The sequence below is a fragment of the Saccoglossus kowalevskii genome, chromosome 8, assembly GCF_978046115.1.
Source record: "Saccoglossus kowalevskii chromosome 8, keSacKowa6.1, whole genome shotgun sequence".
In the NCBI taxonomy this organism is placed as follows: Eukaryota; Metazoa; Hemichordata; class Enteropneusta; family Harrimaniidae; genus Saccoglossus; species Saccoglossus kowalevskii.
Window position 1 is genome coordinate 14,705,527 of NC_140648.1, and position 26,559 is coordinate 14,732,085.

A 26,559-nucleotide genomic window follows, 5' to 3' on the forward strand; every position below is an offset into this window, starting at 1 on the left:
ATCACCATTTCCAGCCAAGTGGTAGAATTGCAAAAAAAAAGTATGAAATAACTGTTTTAAAGTGCCTGTGAAATGGCTGCTATTTTCACGCCTAAAATTATCTATTGATACATAAATATTATTAATTTTTATGTTTCTAAGCATGAATTATTTTTTTTAAGTGAAAAAATGTGTTTTAAACAGAACAGAAATTCCCCTTGTGACGTCAGAAGGGGAAGTCGCATGGCAGCTTGCATTGCCGATACGTGTAAATAAGGCAAATTTCTTGTGCAGTTTTCTCGTCTTTGACTAAATTGTCACTTATTTACTTGTTCGTCGAGGAAGAATGGACCATAATGAACACATAGTATCAATTTTTGTTGCATGGGGTTGAGTTAGATGCGAAATATGTCCGTTCTGGTGTAGATGGTCACCTTGATCGTCACCGACACCATTTGTACACTGTCGCTGAACAAAATAGAATTTGACGTCGGTATTATCTCGTTATTTAGCAGGTTACTAGGCACGTCACTACACTGTTTTATTTCATCGGCCGTCTGAGTAAAACTTTCAAAATTAAAATAAAAGAGAACATATTTTGACATTCTAAATATTAGACTATAATGATCACTATAAAATAATAAAAAAAAAACCGACAAATCACAGTTACTAAATAAATGACAGCCGCGTGGAAATAAATTGACATTTTGTTGAAATAGGTGAACACGTTTTGTCACGACGAGGGCAAGTGCGTTAAAAGCGGCGTTTAATTGGAAATAATCAAGATCGACACACATACAGATAAATTCAGAGTGGATTCGAGTTAGCGCGATCCATGGCATGATTGTCATAATTATAACATCATATTAAAACTTTATTTGGTGGAAACACATTGACCAAGCCCGGATTCTTATTTCATAAATTATTACGCAGATCAAGATGCAAGCATGGAGGTAAAAAAAGAACAGAGGTGTGAATTCGACATTCAACACCAATCACCAAACAATTCAGAAACTTTTAGCCTTTGAAAATGAAAACAATTAGCAGTGTGTAAGGGCTGTGTAATCCTGTTTGTCCGACGCTTCGTTTTCGTGTCACTGTCAAAATTATTGCTACCTTTTACTTAACATGGTCTCTATAAAACGATAATCAGGATCGCAAAAAAAGTCAACTCATTTAAAACACTTGCCTGACGTCTCTCTCTTCTAAAATCCGCCTCGGTGATCATGGGCTGGTCCGAAATCTATTTCTTTCAAAAGTGTTGCGCCAGGTTTACTTTGTCGGCGTTTCTCTTTAAACCTATTTTTTTTTTTCATGGACGAGGACAGTTTTTCCAAAAAAAAAAAAAAAAAAAAAGAATCTGAGGCTAAGTGGCTTTCATCCACTGATGTCGCACCTCTGGATCGATTAGAAACGTGTGAATACATACACTGTGACTATACGTTTCACTGCAACTTCCCACAACACAACATCTAACAACTCTTTCTCAAAAAAATAAAATAGCAAAAAAAGAAAGAAAAAACGCTGACCGAAAAATGTATATCTATGTATATATACTAAATGACCAGTGTTATTACGGCTCTGGGGTATGACTTCCTCTCACATTTTTGTCATTTGGTGGCGCACTTTCGGCGAGAGTCGGAAATCCGGAAACAGTCGACCGTTTCAGGATAGGTGGGCGTGGCTACAACACGAGAAATATCCCAAATTTACTTGGATACGAGTAAACATTTTCAGCAAAAAATCAATAACTGCCCATTTCAGTAGGACACAGATCTAAAATGGGAAACGTGAGGGTGGGCATTGCACAGGCACTTTAACTACCAGGTAAATTATGTGGGTAAACTAATAGACAAATTACTGTAACTCTGTTTTAAAGTTTTCTTGTAACAAAATCGGACTACTAGTATCAGACTCTAACTTCATGTGGAAATGCAAAATTGGTTTTCGTGGTGACAGTAGTTCCCTATAGAAACTTTGCTCAGTGGCTGAAAATGTTGCTTTGAAATCCTGACTTTACATTTACCCAGGTAATTTTAGTGAGTTTCTAATCTGATTTGTTTTATTACCAATATATTTCTCTCCTTTAAAGCACTTGGAAACACTTTCAGTGTATAAAAAAAAACTCCACTGATGATTGTATGTTGCACAAAGTAATCACAATTAATATTTAAAAACAAATATTTACAAGTTGTAGCTTACTGTTTATTAGAGTAAGTTTCAGTGATAGCACAACTAAAATTGTAATTGTGTATCTCTTTTAAAAACAACTTTTTGCAAGGAATAACATGCCTGTATTTCAAACTTTTTAACCAGAATAAGCAATCCTAAGTTTGTGAGTGGAATTTTAGTGAACACCAGCTAGTGACAGAAATGAAATGACAGACTGGATACATTTTAATAGAGTGAGTACCGGTAGTCATCTGATTAAAATTTTCTAATATTACCAATGCCAGTGTAGTTGAATCAGCTTCCTTCTGGAGAGTTTTAACACTGTGATGAAGTTATTTACTATTTGACTTGAAACAAATATACAAATGCTTTTTTTAATTTTTAACTTGCTATGTGTAAAATACTGTTAAATGCTTAACATTCAATTTTAGCGCATTTAACAGAAACTTAATTTAGCTAAATCATTGTGAGAATATACTTTAATTTAAATTAACGACATGTCAAATTAGTTAAATTACAGATTAATTAAATGAGCTAAAATATCATGCTAGCTAAAAAGATGCGTTTTACAGTAGCCCTGCATATTTACATGTTCTCTATGTGGAGTTTAACTGTGTTACCAAACCTACAGAAGGCTTATGCATTACCAATGGTATGTATACTGTAAGCTGTCTGGCTTACATGCTGGTATGTGCAATACACAATCCTGGTAGATCATTGTGACATCTTCATAACCCATTACATTCAGTAGACATATAATAAAACCACATGGCACAGAAGAAGATGTACAGAATTCATTTGACCTTTAACTGTTTATGTTTATCATGATAAAATAATAATCTTCAAATTTTGTTATATTGATTGTGTCAGTTACGTACTTGTTCTGAAAATCATTTATACTATTATATTTCCGGTTACTAAATTTTATGTAAATGCTACTGATTACAGTTTGAATTTGTAGAAGCCTGTATATAGAAATAAAATTAGCATGTTAATGACCAAAACAGGTGGTGGCGTAAACCTGAAATGTATGAGGTGAATGTCAAATTTTATTTTCCTAAATATCAATATTTAATACTTTGTCAATTAAAGCAGTTTACTGTCTAAAAACAGATGACCACACTCATTTAATAAATTGGATATTGAAAGATCACTTGAAGGTCAATGTCATGAACTATAATGTAGTTGACTTGTATGTAATGAAGACCACATGTAGGCCACCTGTCTGAATTTACCCTGGGTGGTCACTATACATGGTTTGGTTGTAGTCACCACTATTCTGTATGAATATGCTATATGGGCCATTAAATACTTTTCCAGTTCAAATTATTTTAATGTATCACATGATATATGATCACCAAGGAAACAAGTGTACAAAGTTGAGTGTGATTTAGAAAAACAACATTTTTTAGCCTTTTACATGTAGCTAGGTTATATGGTGACATATGTGTGCATAAGTTTGAGTCATGCATTGCACTACATGTTTATATTTATTTCTGAATATTTGAGAATTTGTTTCATAGAGATGACATGGTTCATGCTTTGAACTTTTTTTTTAAAATCTAAAACAATTATGTGTGACCTCTGACCCATAATGGCAAATAAAAAATTAGTAACTTTTTTTTATTTTCGTGAATTGATGATTTTATGGCATTCCTCAAGACAAAATTTCACGAAGGTTGCTGACCTGCAAAAATTCATCTTTCACTAAAATAATTGACAATATGTTAAACATTCGGTACCGAAACTGGAGTGATGAAAGTAATTGAAATATTCAAAATATCTATCCTTAATGAATATTTATTTTTCTCAGTGTTTCTAATGATTCACCATGAATATTCCTATTGGATAAAATTTGTTTCTCAAAAATCAGAAAGAATTTGAACGAAAAACTGAACAGGATGCATGTCCGACATTTCATGTGACTGCATTGTTTCCAGCTGCTCTATTTACGTATTTCATGTGGTGTTCACCACATGTAGTTTCAAAACAAACAGTTGATGTCAGAAATTAATTTCTGTCCTCTTACACGTTTTTACAAACTTGTTTAATGTAGCGTTTTAATGTGAATTGACCTCTGTGTTCATATTGCTTTCTCTTGTAACTTTACACTGATGGATTACAGTTCTTTGGCAAAATGCTGACTTTGCATAACTTCTTTGAAGTCACTCCGCAATTCTTTGCATGTTTGCCATTAAGCATCAATATTACAAATTGGTAAAAGCTGATAGGATTGATAAATATAATATCACAGTCCCTCTATATACAAAATGGTATAGGTAATCACAGTCCTTGATAATTATTCAATACAACAAGATGGTTTGGAAAAAGTATCCTTTCTCAATTTTAGATATGAATTAGAGTTCTTCAATAATTTTGAGTGCGTGATTATTTTGGCTAACTTTCTTATCCTGGTTTTTTGTACTCATCAAGTGAGAAAATCAATTGACCCCCCCCCCCTCCCCAACACTAAGCACTATGTACGGTACATCTCTCTAATGTAAATAATGAATTTCATCTACCACGACCTGTTAATTAGTTTCCTAACTTATTCACAGGGGTCAAGACAAATGATGGCTGTTCATACACATTTAACGTAGCACTATGATTGGTTTCATCTGATGTGACATTTTGATTAAGGAATGGTAATAATCTGCCAGGAGGGGGTTGGTGGCATTATACAAAAAATAATAAAATCCCACTTCGAATTAACTAAACTCTGTAAAGTGGGATAACTGTTGTCCACTGATTTAATAACAGGTGAATGAAAATAGACACAGGACGAAAATTCTGCCCCCCCCCCAAGAAATAAATTGCCTAGCACTTAATCATACATGTTCATACTCCTTGATCCTCAGATGAAAAGATCTGCCACTTCTTGACATTCTGTCACAACTACTAAATTACACAGAGTAGATGCCTGATGGAGTGAGACAGATGTTTACAGCAAATTTCTTACTCTCCTGTAATTAAATCTGTATATGTATTGGGATGATATACAAGGTACAAAACAGATTTTAAAAATAATGACCTAGTATGATGTACCTGTACTTGTGTAAATTAAACTTATGCTGATTTGAAAATGTTACTGTACTGGTAATTTTCTCTTTGTACATGCACTTCTATTTTAGCTGTGCATCTAACAGAGCAAATATTTTACTGTAAATTACTTTATGCATAAATTACTTGGAATTTATTTTCACTGAAGTAATGAACAATGAAAATAAAATCCAGCAAAAATACTGTTTCTTTTATAGTTTACATCCAACTCAATGCAAATCAGTGAAAATAAACTTTATACAAAACAGTGAAAATTAATTCCAGCTAAAATAAAATGTTTAACAGTATTCAAAGAGTTATGAGTTTTTTGTTTGTAAATTACCGGTAAACACAGAGTACTGTAAAATACTTTATTTTTAGCTGGAATTAATTTTCACTGAAAAGACTTTTTGAATGTTCTAGATGGAATTGATTTTCACTAATCTTTGACAAGTTGAATTTAAAATATAGGAAAAAAGGTATATTCACTGGATTTTATTTTCAATGAATCATTCCTTCAGCGAAAATAGCAAAAATGAATTCCAAGCGAAAATAAAGTATTTTACAGTGTATGTCATGTCACATGTATTTATGATAATGGTATGTAAACTGCTGGAAATGAATTTCTGTTTAAATGTTGTTTGCATAAGCATGCATGCTTAGCACATGTAGATCCTAGCATTTGACTGGCCCATGTATATTCCATTTGGTGTCTGCGTCAATCTTGGTACCATCAAAGTCATTTCACCATTAGCTTTCACAAAATGTATCAGTATGGTTTTTGTAAGTGTTTAGCATGAACATGATCCCAGCCCCTCAACACCCTGAGGGACTGTGACATGATATACTGCAGATTCTGTATTAGAAGTTATGGCTTCCATTTGAGGATTTTCACCTATGAGAAATGGTGACTTTTTTGGTCCTCTATTGCTCAAAAAGAATGGGTGTGGCTTTTATTAGGGATGCTGCTTTTAATATGAATTTTACAATAAACCTCAAATCTTATCATTCAACAAATTGGGTACATGTATATGATGTACTCACATGCAACTTTTGTATTGCTATCACTGTATTAAAAGAAAATGTTTGTAGACGTTGTGGAATAATGACTATTTATATAAGGCTTATAGAGATGCAACCAACTGTGTGTAAATCGCAGTTAGTGATATCATTGTATAAAGTGTAATCAAGTAAAATTATTGAGCCATCAAGCTAATAGGTGAAAGAGGGAGGGGGGGGGGACAATACTCTGAGAAATTCTGTTATTGATATCACATGCAGTCTCAACTTTGCAGTGGCTAAGTCGTAGGTTTTGAATATCTGGCTTATATACCCAAGTCAGTATATACAAATAAACTTGGCCTTTCAAATCTGAACTGACATTTTGGTTGAGTGGGTTTTGTTTTTTCGAACAGTGCACTTCAGCTTTAGAGTAGATAATAAACATAAACATAATTTGGTTGTTTATTGTTTCTATGCTCCCCTGACAGGGCAGTGTTATTGTGAGACACGTGCAGAAGTTAAGGTTGTTCATGGACGTTCAACCTATTAAGTAAAAAAAAAATATTGCATTATGTTTCAAAAGTGTTATATACTAGTAGTTGTCAATATAGACACAACAACTTTTCAGAAAATATGCAAAAATGTTAGTTTTTTGAAAAAATAAATAGTATGGACAACTACAAAAAACGATTTTATATTTCTTCATTATGTGTACCTGAACGAAGTTTTGAGACAACGCAACTTTTTTCCATAGAAACAATATAATAAATGGCCTAAAAATCACCATTTTTAAGGGCGTTTTGAAAATTTGTTTGTGCGAAAAGTAGGTCGATTACCAAACATTTTTTTTCTGTATTTATGGGGCAAAAACATAATTCAAGTTAAGGAAATCAATAAGTTACAATGCTAGCCAACCACCTTAAGGTGTGCTGCATAGCAACAGTGCCATGCCAACTGTTTGTTGATAAAAAAAAACTTACGAGGGCAAGTAATATTTAATTTTTGAAAGTATATGCTTTAATTTGGTGAAAAAAAATCACCAACTCGTTGCTCAATTATTTGATTAGACCAATATAAATGCGATAGTATTAAATTTCTTTTTCCAAATATAAACAAAAATTGCTGAAATTACTGCAGACAGCTTTTGGTATTGTAAATGAAATGATGCAACTTCTAGACAAAAATACCACAAACCAAGCATAAAATACTTTATTTAGTGAACCATCAAACAAAAAAATACACAACTAAAAACTACTATGAATAAATCAAGAATAAAGAAAACATTTTTATAGTATTTACCTTTGAAATATACATCCAAATATATAAAATCTATAATATGGCAGTAGCAAATAATCACACGAGCTGTTATTTGGTTATAGTATATCCAAAGCACGAAGCTACACATAGAACCATGAAAATATACATTTAAGCAGTGTTACAAATTGCATTAATGCATGAAGGCAGTTTCATTGTTTATCCAAGCTTCAAATTCAGGAAACTGAACAAAGTTAGCTCTAAAAAATTAAGTTAAACTGCTAAATGGCTTGCTTTTTATAGTAATAATCCAGAACTGACAAAAAAAAAAAAGACAATTCAGACATAACAGGGATTGATAAATACAAAAAAAAAAACTAAGGTACTACAATATTTCCGAAGACTAAAATCATCTTTAAGGGGTGAACCATCATATGCAATAGGGTTAGCCAAGTAACTGTGCAAATTTAGTACTATGATTGTAGCCACCCAAGATTTGATATTGGTCCAACCCTGAAATATGTATGTGCAAGTACAGCAATGCATCTTAATACTACAATACAAGAGTGGCTCAAATACAATTATGCTCTGTGTTCTGGAAACTAGTACACAAGTTATCTGACTTCAAACTACTAATTACAGTGACGATTTCCTTCACAACAATAGAACAGGTGCTGTTCTGAGTGTTCCTTTAATACTTGGCCTGGCTAGAGGTATGTGTTGTCAAATCAACACACTGGATAGCCCAGCAACAACTCAAAACTTGGTATTTATTGGAAAAAAAAAATGAAAGACTTCACCTGTGAAAGGAATACAATGATATTTTCAATAATAGTATGGACACGGATATCATAGTATGCAAGTATTGTTCACTCTACTGGATTACCTACAATCAACACAGCAAAATAAATCAAAGTCATTTACAAAAATAATCTCCAGTATAAAAAATGTTCAATTTGCTTATAAAATTGGTAAAAAAATAATCATTTCAAAAATTTACAAAACATTTGCATAACAAAACGAAAAGATATGAATTACCTCTTTAATTTTGATTAAAAAGTTCACACAACAAAAACAAAAAATACATCATTAACTGGTGAAGAAATTATTTTTGTTGGCATACATGTATATTTTAAAGTAAACTGCAAGTACACTATAACTGGAAGACATAAGCACTGTTCAAAGAACATTAGGATTCTATTTTGTGAATAAATCATTGATAATTTGAATGAGATACAAGTTTTTGCAGTAAACAATGAAAACATTAACTGGCAGGTGATTAATCATGGCAAGTTTTGTCAGCTGTATATTTAGACATAAATTCAATATCACACTAATGGAGTGCCTCATCTTTCCCAAGAGTGTAGATGAGACCAGATTGGGGGGGGGGGGGGGGTGGTGTATCACATAACACTTGGGACATTTCTTCACCAACAGGTGGGCACTATATATAGACTGCATAAAAATCAGTATAAATGGTCAATTACATAGTTGGCATATTATTTATCAATAACATAACAAGTAAAACTAGACATATGCCTAGAGATCTAAAAAATGTTGTCCAAGCAGTAGTCAGCATAGATTATTGTTTCGTTTACACAACAGCATTTTATTAGAAACCATGAGCTTGAGCCGAAAAAATGTGTAAACATGCACAGCTCAAGTCAAGTTCGACTCCAATAAATCCCTGGATTTGAACTCTAAAAAGAGAATCTAAACGAACCAGCAGATGTCTGGCCACGTTTACAACCGTAAACAAGAGAGAATCTTCTGTTAATTGGTGAGAGGAGGAATGGTTCGTCTCTGACAAAAATGCTGCCATGTAAACCTAATAATACTAGGGTAGTACATTTATAATCCTACATGCCAATTAACCTATTTTTATCAGAAATTCAGAATTAATCATCACAGGTGCAATGTGTGGCACTGAACCAAGTATGCGAGTTCATGAATTGCTACAAGATGGTATTAATATAAGTCTAAAGACTGAGAAAGGATTTAATTAGCGTACATGTAGTTATTCAATATAGTACAAGAGCTGGTCATTGCAACACATCTCCAGGATCTGAGTAAATTGATTGTAGTCCAAATGTGTTGCATTTTGGGCCGGAATAAATGTACTGTTTCAATAATGCATTATGGGCACACATGTGATCTTTAGAAAACATCAAAAGAGCTTTAGATTTATGTACGGTTCATGATAAATTTAAATATCCATCAGAATCCTAAAATCAAATTTAGAAAAATCTTTTAAAATAAAATAACCTTACATTTGATTTGATTTGGAGATTAATATTTATTAATATTTAATATTTCATGATTTGTTGCCATACCAACTGATTTCTTCATTTTTCCTGATAATCACAACAATCAGTAATGTTTTGCATAGAATACCCATTGGACTATTGCGTTGTAAGCCTATATAACACATTAAGTATAATATGTGAGGCATGCCCAATATAATTTCAGATTTTTAAAATAATCATATAAAGGTGAAAATTTACAGTTATTTTGTCCTTGTAGCAAAACATTTTTTGAATGTAGCAAAACAAACGTGGACATATTGCTTTTATTGTCTCGCCATGAAAAATAGCTGGTTGTCAACATCTTATGCACACAACAGCCATTATGATAGGGGCGAAATGGTAATTTATCTCTACCTAAGCTCAGTCTTGATAACTACCAGTAAATTGCTGCAACTAAGAAAAGTTTGTTCCTCCCCTAAGGCTGAAAGTTAGTGAATAGAAATCCGATCTCATTTATTGACATTTCACACAGTTTTACTGCCAGGCAGGCTGTAATTCACTTCATGCATGACTGCTTCTAAAAAAACAAAAACAAAACAGAAAAATACTATACTACTTTTTTGCCTTTTGATAATGGTCTGGAAGCTTAAAATGGTGCTTTTGAACAAGTTAATGCCTTGTGACAAGCTACGCTATTAAAATCTCTTCAAAATGATATGAATTAGGGGTAATAATTTGCTCTTCTGGACCTTGATTTAGACTAGTGGAGTGATCACTCTCTGTAGAAAGTAAGGTCTATATACTTCAGGCACCTTGGCGAAGATGATGCAACCAATATGGTTGTCAATTTCTTCACATATCTACAAACACCTCATCTTCATTTAACACCACACCTCTTTGTGTCTGTCATATCGATGTATAGCACCTAGTAATTAGAACAACAAATAGTGAAATTAATTAAATTATATTATTAGTACTCTCTGGCTGTTTTGGAGCACAACACGTAGCAAAATGAACTATTTAGAAAACCAAATTGTTCTAAGACGATTGCAACTTTGAACTAAAAGTGTATACATGTAAGAAAGCTTATCATAGCAACTGTTAGATATGCAAAATGTTACATACACATGTACGTCATAATCTCAGCTTGATGATTTGAGGGCACCCATGAATTGAAGTGAAATGTTCACTATTACAATACATGTATTTTAAAACTTTACCATTGTCTTTCACAAAATTTTAGAGGTTGCGTACATGTATCAGTATACCATCATTTTTTATTCTTGTGTTTAAGTCATTTTCCAAATTTCTGTGAATCGGAAAATATTCACTGGGTTTAATTAACTGTAACAGGTTTGATTGTTGCAATTATATTCTCTCGGTTTTAAATTTACTGCTTTGTAACGGAAATAATAACTTCTATTGTTAAATGTAAATAGTCACAGGGTTGTAATTGTCAGTGGAATAAGCGAAAATAAAACAAATAATTATAAAATAGTTATATGGAACAAATAGACTTAAGATTTAGAATTCAATGAAAGAAAATAACACAAATCCAGAGGGCATAAAACACAGACCATTGGTATCATATCTTGGGACTGGGTTGTAAGACATGGTGGTCACTGTGCGATGTATGTGCGAGATTTGTGTTGATAAATAGTGATTTTCCCACAATCCAATGTGCTAGCCAGCCTATAGACCATTTACTGCGAGAATCACACGATATGTATGTAAATACTGGACAAACAAAGGTCATAGCGTAGTGGCTTCAAACGTCGCGTGGGATTCGCGAAAATATTTCGGGGACATTTCCATGCTTAATAATTTGCTGTCCACATTTGATGATAGACAATTTTGATTAGGTGAGGGTATTCAAAAGCAATATTCCTCTGTCAAACATTGGCCGGTTGATGTGAGCTACGAATAAAAGAAATTCAAGTTCAAAATCAAATTGTTCGATTTTTGCGGCAGACGTTCAACGCACGTCTTTCCTGCATCTCGCGAGATCTCGCAGTTGAACAGAAAATCACCTATTAGGGAACATGAATGCGAGTTTAGATTTGGCCGCAGCATATTCTCAGCATATAACAATGAGAGAGTACTAGCAATAATTTTAATAACATTGCAATAGAATAGTTACTGTGTGAAAATTACTGTGTATATATTGATTGCTTATTGACGCTTGGCTGCATTAGTACAATTAACACAATTTAGGAGGCATTGGTGACAATCAGTAATAAAGTTTATACAATCTGAGATATTGAAGGCAGTGATGTTTCCAGCATACTAAATATTTATCGACTGTCTGTACAAACTATCAACAAGGTACCAGAGGAATGTTTTTCTATAAAGTTTTATTTCAAATAAGATTGCGTAAACACAATCTGCATTAATTCTAAATCCTGGCATATGATATCAAACCAAAATTTAATCCATAAACTTCCAGATTTGAAAGGTTTTTTGGGAGACTATACGAGTATTGACCATAACGTATTGTTTTGTTTTTTTTGATGTCACAAGTTGTATAGGAGATTAAATCCAGTATAAGCCGCATACTAACACGTGGTTTCTATGGAAACATATTTTGTTGTCTTGACAGAGTAACTGTCAATAATGATTGAACACAATCAGCAAGTCATAATACACATATTGAAAACTGACAAGACTTTATGTGAGTTGATACAAAGACAAAGATTTTCAATGCAACCCACAAAGTCAGTATTCCTATGCTGTGACACTATCAATGGAATCAAAAGCTCAACAAGTATTTTATGCTTATTGTAAGCCTGTCACCAATAGAATGGTAAACAGCTGTGTGGAAGTCTTGCTAAATATAGACAACTCTGTGGTTTAAATACTGCATATAAGATGAATTTTCTCAAAATTGGAAAAATCAGACATTTTCTAACAGTGGAAATTTATCAAAACATGAAAACATCTGTCAGCTGAGATTTAACAATTTATTTTATATGAAAGCTTTACTTGTTTGCTGGGCTTGAGCTTTGGCATTTTCGGGATTACAGATTTCAAGACCAAAAAATGTCTCGAGATTGTCACTTGACTATTTTGAAGTGCATAAAGTTGTGCTAATTTTTATAGCAACTATGAAAGTTATGGTAATTATTTGTGTGAAAATATGAACTCATTTTTATTAAGACAAATAAAAATAATTTACAGAATTGTAAAATTTCGTGCAAATTTGATGCATGGTTTAAAATAGAACATCTGGGGTATTTTGCAGTCCAGTAAAGCATGTGCTAGTATTGATTGTTTCCACAGAGAACACCTATTCAAGATGGTGGCACTTGTTCAAGTTCCGGATAGGTTTTGAAAACTGTAGATATTTGTGATTATTTTGCAAGTAAAATTCATATGAGAGGCATGTAATATGAAGTAATACCACCCAAATACAAACATTTTACCTCGCACTAACTGGGCTCACCCGATATGGCCAGTAATATATAACATTTTTAAACATTTTAATTTTTGATGTCAAGTCCTGGATTATTGTGCAACTATATTGCATTCATTGGAACGACATACATGTAGTACGAAACTCACTGCTATCATTGTATAAAAAAAAACAGTGACTAAGTTGTAATTTTGACTGCTCACGAAAGCAGTTTAATAGTCAGTTTGCAGTCAGTCAGACAGACAGGAATACGAATAATATATTTGAGACTGAGAAGTGGATAATAAAGATAATGGCAATAATTAGTTATGAAATGAATAACTGACATCATACATCAATAACCATATAGAATTAATTATTAATAACATAATCAAATGGACCTTTCATAGTGCTAGCCTAGGTGACTAAGACGTGACTGTGTACCACAGCTCCACTGGTATCGTACAGTCAAGACTTTCACTTTCTTGTTTTGTAAAAAAAATTGTGAATTTTCAATGTCTTTAATGTGATCATGATTACATGTTTTTTTTTTTTCAAACATGTTTCAAAACTGGGTCTTACATAGTGCATGTACCAATAAAATACCAATTTTTGACTAAATAACCAAAAATGTTTGATATTTTAGGTTTTTTGATATTTTGTTTAGGACAGACTTTCAGAAAACATTACTGTTAAGTTGCAGCCCCATCTTTAAGTGAGTAAAACTTGATGAAACATGTTCATCAAAATGGGTTCATGAACTCTTTTGAATTTGAATACATGTATTATTTCCACACCATTGCATTTATTTTAAAGCAAGGTTTTTTTTATTGGATTTTTATTTCAACTCAAATCGTCGTCACAATAATAGATGTTTATTACCTAACCCTAGTTTACCATTGCTTTATTTCCGTGAGTGGTGTGTCCTAAACAGATTTTAACAATAAGAATCAACACAATAGTCTTATCCAGTTTGAATGGGCAGTATTGTTTGGACAGGTATGTGAAAAACAAATGCAAGAACAAATCAGACACATAAAAAGTACAGGAAGTTGTGATCAAAAACTATATGACTTAAAATATGGGAAATAATAAAGTAAATTATGTTGAATTTTTGTAAGATATTACCTTATTGAAATTGGATCTGTTTTGGTATTGGGTCAGTGATTCTGAAGCCCAAAAGCCACATATTGTATTTCTGTTTTGACATGTTACTATCAATACCTTTAAATGCATTTGGGGGGAGGGGGGGAGGGTCTTGTTATTTCAAGTGATTAGTCAGCATGTAATACTAGTACTCTGCCTGTTGTATATGGTGAGCATCTTCTAGGAAGCCCCCAAATACAACTATTTATGCAATGAATTGTAGTGTATCACCATGCAGTAAAAAGATTTCTTCTTCTTACTACTTGAAAGCATGAAAAGAATTAATTTGAAAAAAAAACTTTGTTCTTAAACTAACAGGAAGGGGCGTAGACAGGAAAAATAACTCAATAGAAATCTTTTTTTTTATTAAGTTCACACACTGCAGGTGACTGGATTTGGGGAAACTATTAAGTACACAATTTTAATGCAAAATTATATTCAATATTTGCTTGAAATTTAAATATGATTTAGGCTTCAACTGCTATTTTCTTTTTTAGTATATATATATATATGGCACAGAATATTAACTATAGAACAGAACACTATACACAACATAATCAGGGCTCAAAATTAAGAGTAGCCCACAACACAGTGATAGGGTTACCATTTTTTCTGGTAGACTACAGGAAATTTACAACCACAAAAAATGACACCTTGTTTTTACATTAAGCAGTATGTATTCTAAGTTATGGGTTTCCTACACAAGTTATGCAATGTGACATTTATTTATTTGTGTTCACACTTTCTGGTCTCTGACATGGCTTTAAGTACCTACTAAACATGATGGATTAATCTACAAATTGGTAGCCCAACAAGTTTCAGAAATTTCAAGCCCTTTATAATTGTTATTCATGATACCAATGTACACACCTGCTAACTCCATTGTTAGATGTGTGCAGGCTTGTGTTATGGTTATTGGAAAGAATGAAGATGTCGCTGTCAATATTTAGAGCTAAAAACCTTTGAAGTCTTATTCATACAGAAACCTATTAGTGGTATTGGGCCATATTGGATTGGATGACACGCTGATATGACATCAAGTGCTCTTTCTGTCGATGCATCTTTGAGCAGTGATTTTACTGTCCCCAAACTTTTTCAAGAAAACAGAAGTTATTCTTCTGCTCAAGAAGGCTATTGTTCTATAATAAACTTATTAATATTAAAATATGGCACTATCAATGAGTCTGTGGGAGTCCTTAGTATACATACTAGATAATTCAACCATAGGTACACCCCTGTCATTTACTAGGTAAGGGCATTTGCTACTAATAAGCATTTGGAGTAATGTACGAGCGTCAGGAATTCTGCAACTAACATGTATGTGAATATAATAATACAATCCACTCTAACCTACATCAATTTTGGGATATACATGTAGTATAATAAGACACTTGTAATTGAAATAAAAGCTGACTGCTAGTAATTTGATAGTCCGTGTCTCATTCAGGTTTTGATCTTCAAACTACCAGTTTCACAAGTACCATTATATTTACTGTGGAATACTTTATTTTTGCTGGAATTAATTTTCGCTGAAAAGGCGTTTTGTATGGAATTTATTTTCACTGATTTTTGATGAGTTTAATGTGAAATATAGGAAAAAAAGTATATTCGCTGGATTTTATTTTCACGGAATCATCCCTTCAGCGAAAATGGCAAAAATAAATAAAGTATTCTACAGTATTACATAAAAATAAATAAAGTATTCTACAGTATTACATAAAAATAAATAAAGTATTCTACAGTATTACATAAAAATAAATAAAGTATTCTACAGTATTACATAAAATGACCCAGAAATCAATAAGGGCAACTAGTAGTTGGCAAGTAACAGGGGAAAGGGGATATGGTCAGAGAATTTGGTCACATGATCAATAGTGGTTCAAAGCATAACAATGGATAGTTTTTTTGACAATTCAAGCAAGCAATTGGTGCTGTGCTTACACAGGCATTTCACAATAGACTATTTTGGGGTTGCTGGTGAACCTGATAGGGCCACAATCAACGCATGCCACCAAAATCGTGCATACCTAAAAATAACTACTAAAGTGACCATAATTTGACCTTGATTTCACCAGATTTCAAATGCATGCAAACAAATTGAAAGAAAGCGGATTATTTGAGTGTTGTTATACCACCCTTATGTGACCTTTTGTTCAGGCCATTCATTTATCCTGATAATCCACACTTTTCACCCATTTTACCGACAACTAAATTATTAAAAACTGGTAAATATTCTAATTCAACAATAGTGTATTGCCTCCATCGCAAACCAGTGATTTTTAAAACCTAGTATAAGTCTCTGCAGCTTCAAATCCACTAATATTAAACAGTAATATTTCTCTCTCTACAATAGTTAGCAGTAAGATTTCCTTAGGGCTCACTCATTCATAACTAATCCTAAACCTGCCCCTCACTCATTTATATTATACAAACCCCTCTTCAGAACCTGTACATGTATCTGGAGGGGCATATACAATTACACCAGGTGGCTGGTTAGGGGCAGCCCAAGGAACTATTTCTCTGTATTACTATTAGTTCAATTATTATAGTGGACAAGACATAATTGTTAGTTTTAATTATGAATGTAAACAATGCATCCTGATTCCTATTATGGTAAGCAAATATGGTGGCCTGGATGCTAAAAACGCCAAGCTTACCATACTTTGATGCGGGGGGAAAACACACTGTTGGGTGAAAGCAAATTAGTAAATTTGTAATACTTTACTTTTTTTCTTTTTTAAATTATTGAATTTATTCTCAATTTATTCACAAGCAGGAATTAGGCTAATGCTTCAAACATAAGTATTCAATATAGTTAATAAATGATTGTTTTATACACATATCTTTGAAACTTAATGACTAACTTAATATTAACCATTCAATCATAGTGCCAGGTATGCTATTCACAGGAAGTACTTGATATTTAATTAAATCTTCTAAAATATGGGATGTATATTGTCTATAAAAAATTCATATTTAATCGGTTAATAATTTGAAATCAGTGTTAACAATTAATTTGTGATTTCAACAAGGTCTGAAAAATTAAACTTTTAAAGACAACTATTTAGCTCTAGATATTTTGAAATATCTTTATTACACAAATAATTAAAATAGCAAAAAATTAGGCGAGGGTTTGACTGGCCGGAGTCTATGGTGGGTAATTGAACGTAGTGAATTTAATAGTTGTCAGTAATTTTTGAATTGAAACATTTTTTCTTTATTTAGAGGCTATTATAAGTGCTTTATGAACTAAATATGCATTACCTTGGTAATAGAGTCATAGGATTATCTAAAACGGAACTAAGATTAATATTAATCTGGATATATATAGGAAGGCCATGTAAGGACTGGGGATTTAGTATCAGTGAAGGGAGAGCGATTCGATATAAGCTAATTTGACAATTGACTGATTAGATTTCCAAAGTAGGATTTTTGGCTACTCCACAGAATACTTGTAATTTGATTAAAGTACATGTAGTACATGTACAAAATAGTGAATTGGCTTTTTGATACAACACCTGTTGCAGGGATGGATATACAATGCCTGGCATAGTAAGTTCACCCATTATAACATGTATTTTAATTTTTAAGAAAACAATGTTAGCTAATGATGTTGAGTAATTGAATATCTATTAAAATTTTCACTATGTAATAATGAATATTACCTAATGCCATAAATTACAGCGTTTTTTTCATGAGGTATTTTCATTCCACTATATTAGGAAATGTGAATTTCAAATATGGAATGATTACACGTGCAAGCGTCCTCTAATAATAAAAGCAAATACTGTCACCAGAGTTTGACCGGACTCCGCACAAAGAAGTTCACTGATTCTGTTCTAAACATTTTGGAGGGAAAAGATGTATACTAATAAGGTTATTACGAGGATATCTCAAAGTATGCACTCAGACAGTACGCCGTCGCATTGACCTCTGCTGCACGTCGGTCGATACTGCCGCTGTACTGTCTTCGTGCATTCTTTGAGGTATCCTCGTAACAACCTCATATTGTTTAACCACAGTTGACCACCAATGCAAAAAAAAAAAAAAATGATTTAACCCTTATGTGGTCAATTCAATGTAAATGCACATGGGGCTGACAAATTAGGGTTAATTAATCACAAATTTTTAGCAATTTTCTCTCAAAACCATAGAGAAACCCTCTCTGTTTAACTCTTAGCATACTTCTGGGTCAAATGTAACAGACTGTTACTAACATCCCAGTATAATGGAGACAAAATTATTCTGCATACATGTACAATGTAAGTGGAATTAGTTATTAATTAATATCCAACTACATGTATAATCTATTCTGTCTATGGTGAAACGTACGTACACACACACACTGTCTCAGTTTCACTGGTGCAAGCCATTTAGCCAGATTTGAAAACTATCGCCTGAATCAATAAATAAATTCACAATGCTGAACATCCATACTCCCTTGTGTCAGTCAGCTAAACATTTTTTTTTAGCTGATCAAAGTATGATTTATATAAAAGTAATTTTTTCTCTGCAAACTTAATGCATATTTGAAATATTTACACCAAAATTTAACCATTTGAAAAATATTTAAGCTACTGTAAATGCATTAATTCACTAGGTTTTAATTTTGCTATTTTCGCTGATAAGTAAAATTTGCTAAATTAAATGAACATGTAAATTAACAATCAAAACCATCAAAATAGCGAAATAAAATGTCAGTGAAACAGTACTTAGATTTAAGCAAACAAATTAGGATAACTGGTTATCATATGCCTTAGAGAATGTTAACGCAGCGCCAAAGATACGAGGAAAGATATGATAGCAAGTTATACTTATACTGTGAAAATTGATGAATTTTCAAGGGTTTTCTGCAGTTTGTGTGTTGTCAATGACCTGACCTAAAAGCTAATCTGGTTGATCAGTCAGTAGGAGAAGTGGAGCTGTGAAACATAGAAGAACTAGGCAGAAGTATACATGATATTAAAGGCTGTGGCTGACAGACATCCCACATGGTGCAAGGGATAGAACATTACCTGCTATCTGATTGCTTTCATGGTCAAAGTTCTGACTCCACGTTGTAAGTAGTTAAGGGAATATTACCATTAGGACCTGTGGTACTATCACCTTCTCCAACACCAACATCACGCATATTGTAAAGTTGCTTAGCAGAACACCGTGGTGTTGACACTTGATGAACAGTGTTGAAATGAGAGTAATTCACATGGTAATCGTCATCATGCAGCGCAACCAACTGGTGATCAAACTGATATCCCCATAAGATCTCATGCGGTAGGTATGAAGTACGTTTTTGTACTGTCATTCCCGTTGCTTCTACAATGCCTTCTAAGACTATAACTAGTTCAAAATCACCATGTTCAAGGTCAGAAGCTGACATATCGTAAAAGGGACTTTCTTTCTCAATTACGTGTTCCACGACTATCGGCCACACAAGAAATATTCTGTCCCAACCACGATCAAACCCAACGTCTAAATCATACGGATACAATGGGATGACTTCGCCTTCTTTTGTGACACGCTTTTGAATAACAACGCCGCGAACATGAGCTTCCAAAATGTGACTTTTGCGAATATCTCCAATTCTGAGCAGCAAACAGAGTTTTCCATCTCGCAGAGTAATAACAGCCTTCTTACTGAAAATCAAAGTCTCAGCTCTCTTCTTCGGGCGAGCAATTTTGGCAAAAACTATCCCAACCATCACTGCATCAACAATACAGCTGACAACTGACTGACAGACAACCAACAACATTCCAACCCAACATTCCTCAGTAACTGATCGAGAACCATAACCGATTGTTGTCTGGGTTTCAAGGGAGAACAAAAAAGCTGTAGGAAAAGAATGAACGTTTACAACACATGGCTTCCATTCAGGATTCTCAATGTTTTCAGGAACTAAGTCTCCATGTTGCAAGGCAAGTACCCACCAAACTGCACCAAAGATGAGCCAACTGAGGACATATGCAAGTGTAAACACTGTCAAGTTATATCGCCATTTAATGTCCACAAGTGTAGTGAATATGTCCGCCAAAAATCGATAGTTCTGCTTGCGGGGAGAATTGTGGGATATGTTGCAATGACCATCCTGATCAACCATACGATATTTCTGAGTGCTTTTTCCACGTGATGACGTGCGATAGGCGAGCGTTTTTCCTCCTGCATAGCCTTCTACACTCACTACCTCCTGTTTTGTACCGTTGGAGGGCATCGGTGCATACGAATCAATGTTCGCCATCGTCATGCTCATCGTGAGTCTCTCTAAATCAACTTCGGTATAGAATAATATATTTAAGATTCGAATCACAATACAAATGATTCACCAACCAGTAATCAAGCATGAACGCAAGGGACACATCCGATCATGTAGCAACCCGGCTTCACGTTTCCGGGCCTGTTTACAAACACAATCCCAATGAAAGCAATAGTATGACCAGTTGGCGTCGGTTCTGTAGATCCACGATCTTTTAATTATCACAAGTTCAATATCACAGACGCTTTACGTGTCAAGTTTTAGGTTGTGGTTTGTTGTTACAGTTCAAAAAACAAACACCGTGACAGCACGGAGAGCACTTTCGACTGTATCACGAAAATCGCTCACAACTCAAGGTCATAGATACAGTCCTCTGTAGCCGCAATACATTGCAGATAACCAGTTAACTAGAACTTTAGTTCATTGAAAGTTTCATCGATTATGATAAAGCGGTTGGCGATAAACGACATCGAACACTATATATTCCCGGTTCATACCACACTTCGAAGAACAACTCTATTGTTCAAAACAATAGAACGATCGACGCGAAATCACTGTTTCCCGAGCGCAAAACATGTGACGACCAAATACTCACTTGGTGAAATTGTTCAAACCAAAACACCATAATGAATATCAATGGTTTTGTTGGAATAAACTCTATGGTATATTTTTCGCCGGATATTCTCAAATCTGCAAAATCCTCTACCGAACTTTCTCCCACACGCACCACTTCCAGAAATTTAGGAAGTCCGTTTTACCTCCTTACGTCATGTGGTGGACTTTACCATTTCATTTTTGAGGGTGTTATGATTGCCAGCAATCCTCTCATACCACATTTTGTTTATCATCGCGCGATTGGTACTAATATCGCATTGTTCAAAATTAATTTTACCGTAATTGTTCCAGGATATAAACGGTAAAATAAGCATACTAAAGTGGAAAGAAACGTACACCCCACTGCCGTCCTTGTTATATTTTGGCCAATACTACCCAGCAAAATAATTCGAATGTTTCCGCCGGATTGGTTACCCACAATGCATCTGATGCAACTCATCAGACGAAAAGTACCCCTAACAGGCTTACGCAAATTACATGCAATATCACGACTCAACCAAATAGCCAACGATAAAATTGACCGCATGGTTGTCATCAAAATAATTTTCTACAGTTAATTCTTTCAAATGAATACTTTTAGACTAGAATATTGGCAAATACAGCATGTACAATGTGTTGATGTCGGCGGGGATAGGGGGCCCTTGCTCAGCGGAGGGAAAATTGAAGAACGAAATAACATGTTTCCTTTCACTACTTGTGATTGCACACGACATTCATAAGTGAAGGTAAGCAGCCTTTGCCAGGTCATTGTATCACTGCTTTGGGGGATATGCGGCTACGCACAGTATGGTCAGGTTTTACGTTGTCTATGTTTGCCGCCCTCTTGTGCCCGTTTTACATCTTTAGAAACAAAGGCGTTCCTATATGTATCAGTATACTGGGTATTGCAACAAAAAAACAATACTGAGTACAATTGTGGATAAGATTATAAATATTTTCGTTTTTCATTTCTTACTTACATCGATATACATTAGTTGATAACTTTTTTTCATAATCAACTCTGAGAGTCAAAAGTACTGAGAAAAAGTAATTTTACAGATGACGCTTACAAATAATGTTGATGGATACACATTTACAGTTATGGCCACTGAAGGAAATAGTTATTAAAATTCGATAATTATTTTTTATCCTCAGCAATATTTTTTTTGGAATAAAGTCAGTTGTCATTACTCCCAGCGATTAGTTGTTGTGATAAAACAGTACTGTTGTTTCATGTCGGACTTTAATGTGAGTGGTAACTCTGCTCACCTGTTACTGACTCAAATCAAAAGACAGAACTATTTTAATATCAATATTCCAATTAATTTCATTTTGAAAAGATTTTATTAGGAGAACCATTTTTTGCGCTTAGGCCATTTTTATGGCCTGTCAAGTACGATTCAAAAAGTCTGGTTGCCATGGTTACCCCCTGAGGAAATACACAGGATATGTAAACCTCAAGAGAAACAATGTGTGTTAGTGTTTCACCGATATCTCAAGAAACGCATATCAGATTTCAATGAAACCTAGTACATAGATGCTTTGGGATAATGTGCAGACCTGATTAGTTTGGGGATGAATTCCATGTGTATTAAGCCTTCTCACTTTTTTTTCTCAAGAACTACCTACTACTCTATGATACTCGATACAGTTTCTGATTGCAAGCTGTGTGCTTACTAATTATCTAATTTGCATAAATTTACCAATTAAGAGGGTATTTCACAGTTATTTTGAGTACCACTCATCAAGCTGCAATGAAACTTGGTACATAGGCGTTTTTGGTTAATCCACAGATCTGATTACTTCAGGGTTTAATCTATGAATTTTAGTTACCTTCTTTGTGTAAGTGTGTTCATGTGACCTCATTAATATGCATAACTGTAATATTTTAAACAATATTGTTGATAAGGACATGCAACTGATGTTATAATTTTGTTGTCTGACAAAATATCAAATAAAAATCATCTTGTATATTCATTATTTCATCAAATAATCATAAATGTTTAACCATACTAGTAGCTACTTGGAACCACCCTGATCATTGCTTGCAGTTATATTTAAATGCCATATTTGCTCTATTAGAAGCACAAAGGCAAGTGTATGGTAAAAATAAGCCTTATTTCAATAATTTAGCATGCAATTATTATTATTGCTTTATGTGTATTGGAGATGTTCTTCCAATATAGTATTAATACTCAAAACAGTTCTTTGATTTTTTTAAAAATAATCTTAGTTGCCATAGAAATGCTTTATTGATCCAGCAAGCAATTAATTTTTTATTTATGCGCAATTCTATTACAGAAACTACTGTATAATCATGTACATGAATGTTACTGAACTTACCTGAGCTTATTCTATGCTTCGCAGTCAGTAGATTCACATTCGTCTTCACTCCCGACTTTGAAGCATGTAAATCGGGAATTATTACAGTTGGTGTTTCGATTTCTTTCTGTGTCATTTTCATTTATTGTCACTACCTTGAATTTATCTTGCAAGGTTTGTGCTAGTTCTCTGCCGCTTAGTCTTGGTGTTTTTGATGTTTTATAAGTCTTGTTGAATTTGGAAAAGTCAACTTCATAGCCACCATTGTTGAAACACACAACAGATTGATCAAAACGATGACCCCACAGAATTTCGTCGGCGAGGTATGAAGTACGCTTTTGTGTCGTCATTCCAGTTTGTTCGACGATACCTTCAAGAATAAGAATGAGCTCAAAGTCTGCTCTTTTCAAGTCATCAGCAGATACGTCCCAGAACGGGCTTTTTTCGTCAATGATGTGCTGAACTTCTATTGGCCACTCTAAGAAAATTTGATTCTGCACTTGCTCACGACCAACTTTGACATCGTAGTAATGCAGTGGTATGATTTCTCCTTCTTCTGTGACTTGACGCTGTACAAGTTTTGCTTGCACATGAGGATTCAAGATATGGCTTCTACGAATGTCTGCGACACGGAAAACCAATCTTAGTTTTTTATTTCGCATAAGAATTACTGCATTTTTGGTGAACATGAGGGTCTCTGCTCGGTTTTTGGGTCTTGCTAGTTTAGCAAACATACAGCCGACACATGCTGCATCAATCATGCAGCTCAAGACAGACTGAACAATGAGAGTGATGATGCTTGGCCAGCATTGGTCAGTCACTGAACGGAAGCCATAGCCGATAGTTGTTTGCGTTTCTAAAGAAAACAAAAAAGCCGTCCACCAGGAGTACACATTGTAGGTACATGGCTTGAATTCTGGATCTTTGTAATTACTCTTAATGTGATCGCCATGTCCTATTGCAATCAGCCACCATATCACCCCAAAAAAAAGCCATGACACAACATACACTAGTGAAAATATTGTAAGATTCCAACGCCATTTGATATCAATAAGAGTTGTGAATATATCTGCTAGGTATCTTGAAGGTGCCTGTGTAGACTTGTGTTTTATGTTAAATTTGCCGTCCTTACTCATCAGTCGATGCTTACGGAAAATATCTCCTTTGAAGAGTACCTTAGACATAGACGATATTGAAGTAACTGTTGCCTGAGGGTCTGATTCGTTGAATGTACTGACTTTCCTAAAGTCGGCATAACTTCCATTATCAATAGTAAGAGGTTCTAACTGACTGAATTTTCTGAACTGGCCACCACTAGTTTGATGAAGAGTGAAAGTGTCACATCTCTCTATATCCATGATGTTGAATTGCAGTATATGAAGGTATGATTTGTGTAGAACTACCTGGAATAAAATTAATATAAATAAAATCAGAAACTTGACTTGAATGTCAAGAAATCTGGCACAAAAAATACAATGATATAGTGCAATATATTTCCTTTGGTTTGTCTGTGACCAAGTAAGTACCTTTACATTCTGTACAATTTATAGTTCAGCCTAAAAAAAAAAAGTTAGATTACAAATGTGCATTGTGTTCTAATGGGAACAACTGATGTCATAAAAATGTCATCACTTATATAATCGATAAACATCAGCCTCCAAATTTCAAGCTGTTCTCTGTAGTTTGAACATGTATAAACATAGATGTGAATTGCTAGAACAAACATGCACGTCTATAAAATATACAAATATTTTCAGAGGTGGCTCAATTGTCAGAGGTAAAATTAAAATTACATTTTGAGTGTTTTTCAGTTGTAAAATGATTATTAAATTAAAGATCGCCATGGGGCTGAAAAAATGTAAAACATCAACAACAACAAAATGCAGACAAAGCCTAAAAGGTCTAACTACTTCTCATCAATAAGAACAAATATGCTGATGGACTAATAGCATCTGAATATGGTAATTTCTTGCCAGATGATTGAAGTAGGAAAAAAAAGTATGGTAATTATTGTTTTAGCAAAAGTCCGGTTGTCCTACTAATTAAGTAAGGATTACGATAGTATGATTAATCAATGTTCCGAGGTTTAGCATTTAAATTTCTGAAAATTAAAGCTAGCAAGATTATACCACCACATCTCCACACTATTTACCCAAACTTACAAGCTTATCAAACTTGATATGCCAGCTTTGACTTGGTCTGTCACACTGTGAGATCTAAATCTACATCCCTTTATGTACTGTACATTTCCCATCATGGCTATCTATGTAGAGCATCATTTGCGGAAGTTTTATTTTTATTATGTTTCAGTACCTTCTACATTAGGCCTAAGAAAAAATCTTCGCTCTACATTGACAATTTTACAGAGTGAAATCTGCACTGCAAAATACCTTTCATTTCAATCAAAATTTCATTGCTTATATTGTGTTAGTTATATATTCACCTGTCTCTTAAACTCTGTCAAAAAAAAAAAATTCCTACCAGCTCATTTCCAAATTATATTGATATGAGAAACAAATTTATTTACCTGGCTTTGTACATTGTGTTTATGATTACACGCATCATACTTCCGGTGCTAGCAGCTCATTGTATTTGTGATATTTAGTCCCCGTTCGGACGCAGTCCGAAACCGGGGACTTATGTTTTGACCTCCGTGTGTGCATGCGTGCGTGCGTCTGTACGTGCGTCCGGACCTGTATCTTAGAAATTCCTGGACCAATCACAATCAAACTTCACACATACATCATACATGATATTATACATATGCACGTCAATTTGTTTCATGATCTGATTCAAGATGGCCGAATGGTGGCTATTTTTGTGCTAAAAAATCCTAAAAATCAAGCATTTCTCGGCTGTTTACAGATGGATTTTGTTCAAACTTGGTATATACATTGGACATTATGGGACCTTGATGTAAATAATTTTGTTTTTTAGATAAGATTCAAAATGGCCGACTGGCAGCCATTTTGTTTTAATGAATGTGGTTCTCGTGCCACATCTCTTGCTTTCACTGATTATGTTAAAATTTTAAATATTCATTATACATCATGTCATAGATAGACAGATATATTGGTTTGACGATCCTATTCAAAATGGCCAAATGGTGGCCATTTTTGTGCTAAAAAAAAAATCAAATATCAAGCATTTCTGGCATTTATGGATGA

General features: G+C 33.9%; 1 protein-coding gene and 1 pseudogene across 1 annotated transcript; both read right to left on the bottom strand.

The window, feature by feature from the left end:
* Positions 1–7,376: 7,376 nt before the first annotated feature.
* LOC100366977 (inward rectifier potassium channel 18-like) lies at positions 7,377–21,205 on the bottom strand. Its single transcript, XM_002737829.4, has 2 exons — positions 19,245–21,205; positions 7,377–10,617 (listed from the first exon to the last, which is right to left on the bottom strand). Exon 1 carries the CDS (start codon positions 20,471–20,473, stop codon positions 19,268–19,270), a length of 1,206 nt encoding a protein of 401 aa, XP_002737875.3. The 5' UTR covers positions 20,474–21,205; the 3' UTR covers positions 7,377–10,617; positions 19,245–19,267.
* A 2,219-nt stretch (positions 21,206–23,424) lies between these two features.
* On the bottom strand, positions 23,425–24,750 carry LOC100366824 (G protein-activated inward rectifier potassium channel 3 pseudogene; annotated as a pseudogene).
* Positions 24,751–26,559: the final 1,809 nt, after the last annotated feature.